Source organism: Glandiceps talaboti, chromosome 15, assembly GCF_964340395.1.
Source record: "Glandiceps talaboti chromosome 15, keGlaTala1.1, whole genome shotgun sequence".
Taxonomy (NCBI): domain Eukaryota; kingdom Metazoa; phylum Hemichordata; class Enteropneusta; family Spengelidae; genus Glandiceps; species Glandiceps talaboti.
In genome coordinates, this window is record NC_135563.1 from 4,549,860 (window position 1) to 4,557,851 (window position 7,992).

Consider the following 7,992-nt stretch of genomic DNA (forward strand, 5'->3'; position numbering starts at 1 on the left):
GATCCTTAATTAACCTTATAGGCTGCGTTCTGACGATCTCCACGTCTTAGGAGGCGTATAGTAATGACAAAGGGACCAAGGGAATGCGGGAGGGTGTGCCATATTTTACACAGCACTGGTAGATTTCAGAGTACCTACCTGTAAACCAGTACGGTAGGTAAAGTATCCTGTCATCAATGATGTTCGTGTCCTGAAAATTGAAGTAAACAAAATTAGCTAATGCTTCTGAGCACTAGTTTCTATTTATAGAGACAGATTTTAAGCAATGTGAGTTATTTGTTCAGTGAGTGTGCATTAATTGAGTGAGTGGAACTACAACATTGTGTCATTAAAAAGATAATCAATCGAGCTTATCAACACATTTAACACCAGGACACATTTGATGTTAACTGAGAGAACCAAAATATTATTTTCATCAAATAAATCAAACGTTGGTACTGTGTTTCTGCTGTGTTGTTGGAACTGTAGTGGTACTATGTTTCCATTGTGTTGTTGGAACTGTAGTGGTACTATGTTTCCATTGTGTTGGTGGAACTGTAGTGGTACTATGTTTCCATTGTGTTGGTGGAACTGTAGTGGTACTATGTTTCCACTGTGTTGGTGGAACTGTAGTGGTACTATGTTTCCACTGTGTTGGTGGAACTGTAGTGGTACTATGTTTCCACTGTGTTGGTGGAACTGTAGTGGTACTATGTTTCCATTGTGTTGGTGGAACTGTAGTGGTACTATGTTTCCATTGTGTTGGTGGAACTGTAGTGGTACTATGTTTCCACTGTGTTGGTGGAACTGTAGTGGTACTATGTTTCCACTGTGTTGGTGGAACTATATATATATATATATATATACATGGTCACGTGACCACCGCACGTTCACAGCAGGTCAAAATGGCACATGTGGCCGCTTCGAACGATGACGGCTGTGTGTACACAAAAAGATAATGATACGTAACCTTTGTTGTCAATCTTTTTGTGGACACACAGCCGTCAGTGAACACACATAAGTTATGTACATAATGCAGGATGTATAGCTAACGAATAATATTAAACCACACTATTACACCTGACGAACCTTCGGGTGAAACGGTCCGTAGTGTAATTCCACTATGTAATATCAGACTCGTCTTCTTTCATTTATATATATATATATATATATATATATAGTTTTGGTAGTACTGGAACTCTTTCTTGGGTGTAACTCGGAGTTTCACGCATATTGCGATCATCAGACACTCTGAGGCCTACTCTCTGGGTGTGCTGTATATATAGAGTGTAGACAATAGAAATACCATCACTATTGTCTGTGTCGGTGGGTAGGTGTTGTATGTGTACAGTGCTCTATACCGCAGTGGCAGAGCGTAATAGTTTTGTGTATATATATATATATATATATATATATATATATATATATATGTATATATATACATATGTATATATATATATATATATATATATATATATATATATATATATATATATATATATCTATATGTGTTGGTAAAATGTTTTATTCAATAGACGAGGAAATACGTAGTAACTTACGGACTACATACAGGCAACACGTACGACTGATTGAAGATGACGCCATTGTTTGCCAGGTTATTAAGAGTTGGTGAGATAACATATGGATTGTTGTACCCGATGTCACTCCATCCTGCAAATTAGACAAGTTGAACAAATGATACTAATACTGATAATAATATCGATGAGGACCAGAATAACTAAATAACATGATAATAGTTATCCTAATTCGAGGGTCTAGTTTCCTAAAAAAAACACTCTAGCTCTAGTGATATGTATATTGGGTTTTAAGAGCATAGTCGTTTCATTGACGACAGTTGCCATGGCAACCAAATCACAATGTATGCAAATTTATATTTCAATTTTTGCCGAAGTCTGCCATAAACACACACACACACACACACACACACACACACACACACACACACACACACACACACACACACACAACAAACACAAAATTTAGGAAAAAATGTCAATATTCAAAGCATTTGTGAGATGGCAACATCACTTGTGATTTATATGACATAATACTGGAAACTTGTTTTCATGGAAACATAAAACGCTATTCATGATAAACTAATTTGCATTTCCCAATGACATAAGAATAGTTATAATTTGAACAATAACAGGGTCAATTTTTCTTATAACCATACTGTCTACCTTTTATTTTCAAAAATTAGTCATTTTATTTACATGTCAGCAAAAATGATTACAACGTGTATATTTTTGTGTAAAATGTTTATAAATTCGAAATGGGAAAAGATTACAAGGGTTTAAAAATTACAATGAATTCAATGTTTGTTCCATCTCTAAAGTTCCATCTCTCCAATAAAAATCATTTACGTTAAATTTGATTATCTTATTGATTTCAACACAACGTTTCTCAGATGAAGTTTTCTCCACTCTAGAAGTCTGAAGTTTTAGATATAGGTGGTCATGGTGACCAGACAGTCTTTATCAAGGAGCTGGAACAGTAAATGCTAAATAAAAGTGTAAGTGATAAAGTGGTAAAAGTACGAACAATGTATTCACAGTTTGGTGGATATAGAATAAGCAACAATTAAAAAAAAATCAAAGCCAGAATACATTTACTAAAATGTTAAACTTAGAGTATCATTCATTACATACTCATGGCATGTTAACTAATACCAGATTTAAACTGAATGCCTTCCACAAGAACACGAAACAAGTCTTTCAAATGTTATTCCTACAACATTATCAAATGCGAAATTCTGAGCTACCATACATGCATATCACTTATTTGGTAAATTTCATTAATTATGCAAATAACTCGTTCAAATTAAGAAGTACATGAATTATGAGATGCGCTCTTTGTTATCATTAATTTACATACAAAATTACAAGTCGTTTATGTTTGCATTCTTAAGGTATTGCCTAATTACAAAACAAATACAACTATGTAAATTGCTCATTGAGTTCCAGCTACATCGACAGCAAGCTTTGTAACTTAAGGTTGTTGGTGACCGAGTGGTTAAACCACTTGCCTCTTACCACTGCGGTAGGGGTCGAACCCATTCAGGGTTTGATTGAATTCATCACCGGTAGGTAAAAAGAGTGTTGTTCAGTTTGACTCTACCGAACACCACAGGTTTTCCCCAGGTACTCCGGTTTCCTCTTGCATAAACAGTGAACACATGAGGGATGGCTCTTGGGATGGGCTTCTTGGGAGATAAGCGTTTATATACTTAAAGAACTATCGAGTATAGATAAACATTATTATTGTACTTTGTTATGATCAACGTCTTTATCAAATTATAGGAAATTTCAAGTTGCGTTTTTTTAAGATATTACAAAATTACCGAAAATAATTAATTGTGAAAATTACTCAGAAATGTTAAAGTTATATCAACAAGGCAGCTTTAGAGGACAAGTGCATTTTGTTATCAATGTATATATACTTTAAACTATGTGTATTTTGAAGAATGCATTCTTAAGACGTTATCTAATTACCGACAATACAAAACTTTACTGACATCAAGAAGTGTGTAAACTTTAACGCTGTGTCACTACGTTGTTACCAACCACTTCTTACAGGGAATCACACTCACTTGGCTAGCTTAGGGATTATATTAAGACAGCTGATTGCATAAAACCTCATATCTCTGACGTGGACTTATTGATATTAATCAATTCTTTTATTGAGTCGCTTCATTACCATTCTTTGTCTTTAGTCCTGTGTGAGCTCTTTAACTTGTATAGAGTAAATTACAAAGAATTAATTATGCTACCAGAGATCACTTCCTTTCCCATTGCACTATATCAAGCTGTCTCAGTACATATGGTTGACCTTCGCCTTTCCTATTGTATTGTAACACAGACAAGTAAGACTTGTATGTGATTGTAACCATAGACAGGTCTCCCCTCCACTGTCTATGTTGTAACAAGCTGTCTCAGGACATATTCTATTGTACGGTTACAGCTGTTTCAGATGAACCGGACATTTCTGCAAGTCAGTTAGCTTTCAAATTACTAATGTGTGTAACACTTCTTCCGTCCAAAGCAAAACGTCCCGGTTCGCATTACTTAAAATAAACTCTCTTAACTATACCATCACAGCACAAAAAACCCCCAAACTTACAGTGCATTGGTTTTAATTATACCACCACCATAAACTTACAATGTGAATAAATGGTCTATGAAAAGAAAGTCATCAAATGAAAATGTCTCAAAATCAACTTACGTGACTATACCATCACCTATGCAATAAAGTGAGCTCAAAAAGAAAAATACAAAAATTAAACGTATTGATATTCAAGTGATGAAATCTTCCATGTGGAAGGTTTCGTCACATGACATTATAAAAATATAACTCAATGGTAAAGTGCGACTTTACATTTAACAAACAAATCACGGAGCTGATCCAAATGTCGTTTCTTCAGTAGACTGATCATTATCCGTATTTGTATTTGTCTTCAAATCACTCATATTTAAATATATATATTTTCTCATCAATTTTCGATATATTGCGAGCATGCGATGGAGAACATCCCGCCATACTTTAACCTAGCACTTTCAGTCTAATATCCTGACCTATCTTAGACGAGTCTAATTTCATGGTACTTGTAGGTTTAGATCTGGCTTTTGGGGCTGTGGACTTCTCGTCACTCTTTCTAACATTTACTTGTACTTCTGCTATAACTCTAAGGCCTTTCTATGTACACCCAAAATAGGGGGTGTGTCTACTTTAAACTGTTCGCTTACTTCGTCTATAAATTGAACGTTAGTTTTGGGCTTGACGGCAGGAGGGGAACCAACAATTGTAGTTATAGTGGGGGGATTCTATATTCGTCATAACAGCTGGGGCCACTTTTTCCTTTATAATACCCTCAGAAGATGTGTTTTTAAGAATACATTTGACAGGGCGAGCGGGGCTATCATATATAAATTCCTTTCTGTCATGCGAGGGCTGATTTGCTAAGTCATTTATATAAGTGTTGATCGAAGTCGTTTCACCGGAGTGGGGAGAGGAAGAAGGAAAGGTTCGTGATGAGGATGTTTCTAGAGAAGAGGAAGTTTCCCTAGACGCGCACTCTGGAAAGGAGTTGAGGAAGCGGATGGGGATTTTCCCGACGAAAGATTAGAAATGGTCTGTCTACGCATAAAGGTTGATATTGGTGCTTCCTGTGGGGTAGAACTTTGACTAGTAGTGGAACCGTCTGATGCCGGTATTTCAAGAAATGCGTTGAAATGTATATATCCACATGATGAGTCTGATAGACACAGGGGCAAATTTCATCTTTTTGTATTTCTTTGTATCTTGAAATGAGATGGGAATGTAACTTAGAAGAGATATCCCTCTGTAGTTCTCTGGTGACTTTTTGGACCCTTTTTATAGAATGGAATAATAATTGTCTTGGTCCAATCACTGGGGAAAATACCGCTATCAAAAATCTTATTAAATAAAACATACAAATAAGGAGTAAGAAAATATTTATTTGATTTGAAAAATATCGCCAAGTAGACCGTCTGAACCAGGTGACTTACCATTTTTATACTATTAATACTGGTTAAAATGTCTTTTACAGTGTCTGGTATAATGTATAAACTATTATATAGACTAAAATGTATATTGCTCCGTGTACTATTCAGAAAATATAAAGAAATATCCTAACCCAACATTTTAACCAAAGACAACGTCGAAAGTGAATCTTCAAAGAGAGGACCTTAAACTGCGTACCTAGTTTAATACATGTGTAATAAACTCCAGTTAAATGATAGTAAAACAGAAGCATTTCTAATATCATCTCTCCCTCTATACATGTTTGAAATTCTGTAATCTTCGCCTCTGGTGTGAAAAACCTTGGCGTCACATACATTATTCTAATTTGCGTACGTCCGAGCACATTGAGAATGTTTGTACGGCAGAGCACGCACAGAATGTTTGTAAAGCTGCGTTTTTGGTCACTCCCTTTCTTCACTAGCTACTCAAACCCTTGTCTCTACGTTCGTTTTATCTCGCTCACATTACTGTAACTATTTTCTTTTGGTTGTCCTAAGCACTTTACCCGACAACCAACAATATATTCACTGATGATAGTTACAATACCAATAATGAAATATTTTCCATACCGATTAGAGGTCTGTTTGATCTATTAACGGGTAAAATAATAAGTTGAAATTGGCCAAGCTGAATTTTGGGAGCGGACCCAAAAATAAATTGGATATATACTGGCCAAGTTGATTTTTGGGAGCGGACCCAAAAATAAATGGGATATATACTGGATATTATTGGATATATCACGCCATTGGAGTCACACTTGATTCTGATTTGAATATGTCTGAACATGTGCAGAATGTTTGCAGAGCTGCATACATTCAACAGATCAGCTCTATTCGTCACTTCTTCTCTCCACAAGCTACTCAAACTCTTGTCTCTGCATTTGTTCTATCTCCCTGAGACTATTGTAACTGTCTCCTTTCTGGTTGCCCTAAACATCTTATAGATAAGCTGCAAAGAGTTCAGAATGCTGCCACACGTCTTGTCTGCAATGCTAAAAAGTATGACCATGTCCAACCCCTTCTTGCATCAACTTCACTGGTTACCTATTAGTTCTCGTATTCACTACAAAGTTTCATCTTTTTAATTTGCTTCAATTCAGTTGTGGGTTCTGGTCCGCAGTACCTCTCTGACCTTCTTCATCAATATACTCCACAAAGACAACGCCGCTCTTCCTCAGATTCTCGTCTTCTTTGTATTCCAAGGGTTTCCACAAAGGCGTTTGGCGAGAGATCTTTCTCTCACATTGGCCCTACTTTATGGAACCATCTCCCTTTCGATCCTCGTCACTCCAAGTCTCTTATATCCTTCCGCCGTTCTCTCAATACTCATCTCTTTGAACAGTTGTCTCATTCTCATTTGCCTAGTATCCAGTGTCTGTGAATCCATTTTTCCTCTGACCATAGAGTAATATTCCATTTCTGCGCCTCGAGTTCTGCTTGCAGAGATTAGGCGCTCTATAAGTCTATTTTATTATTATATTATACTATGTGTCCTGGTACACCTATATGGTTACTCACGGGTGAATACTGTTCAGTGTAGGATATTACGATGGAATCATTATATTTAACCATGATTTAACAACAAAAGTGTCAGCTTTCAGTCTTATAAATTCAAGATGGTATAAAAATGAAGGAATACGTACATAACGTACTTAATTCATAGTTTGCCAATCTTGCTTGAAACAAAAAACAACAACATAAATTCAACTTACCAAGATCATCAGCTAACACATATACAATATTTGGCTTTCTTTCTTGTTGATGGCAATGTCCAAAATAGCACAGTCCAAGACTAATTAGGAATACAGACGACAGCTGATAAACCTCCATCTCACAGTTGTTGCCCACTTTGTAAAATGGTGTTACTGATGGCAATTTCGAGCATACTTATACCATGTACCATAATTATTGCACAATGTATAAAATTCTTGTACTGCCAAGCATATGACGCAATAATCCTCTTACCAGGCTGTTACATTGACAAACTCGTAAAGTTTCAATTTGTAAATAGAGATTACATGACTTGACAAATTTTTATGTGCATTTCAAAATGGTAAAATGTACCTGTGTAAAATCTGCAATAATTCCCAAACACTGCAATCCCACTCCCATTGTGTACAGTTAGGCAGAAATAAAACAAAAGAAAATAACTGTGTAACTAGTATGTGGGTTTTGGGTTGCAGGTTACGAAGTTGTGGGTCATTTTGGGGGGTCGATGTGTATTTGCAGGCCAATATGACGGCCATTTTGCGAGTTGCGGGTCAATTTTCGTGTCAGTATGAGGGTACGAGCTAATTTACGGGTCAATGTGCGGATCATTGTGGTTATGTGTGCCAATGTGCAGGTCAACATCTTATTACAAAACGTTTTTCAATATTTGGATCACATTGATATCTGTCTTATTCAATCTCATTGGAATTTCCAATAGCTGTAGGAAAAAACAGAACATAGA

The 7,992-nt window shown here is 36.1% G+C and overlaps 1 protein-coding gene across 1 annotated transcript in view; it reads right to left on the bottom strand.

Moving 5' to 3' along the window:
• The window catches only part of LOC144446103 (arylsulfatase B-like), a 30,398-nt gene extending 22,983 nt beyond the window's left edge, over positions 1–7,415 (bottom strand). Inside the window, exons 1-3 of the mRNA XM_078135810.1 lie at positions 7,253–7,415; positions 1,539–1,650; positions 139–190 (exon numbers count right to left, since the gene is read on the bottom strand). Coding sequence (XP_077991936.1) covers positions 139–190; positions 1,539–1,650; positions 7,253–7,370 — 282 coding nt within the window. The 5' untranslated portion in view covers positions 7,371–7,415. The remainder of the gene's footprint in view (positions 1–138; positions 191–1,538; positions 1,651–7,252) is intronic.
• Between the last annotated feature and the right edge of the window lie 577 nt (positions 7,416–7,992).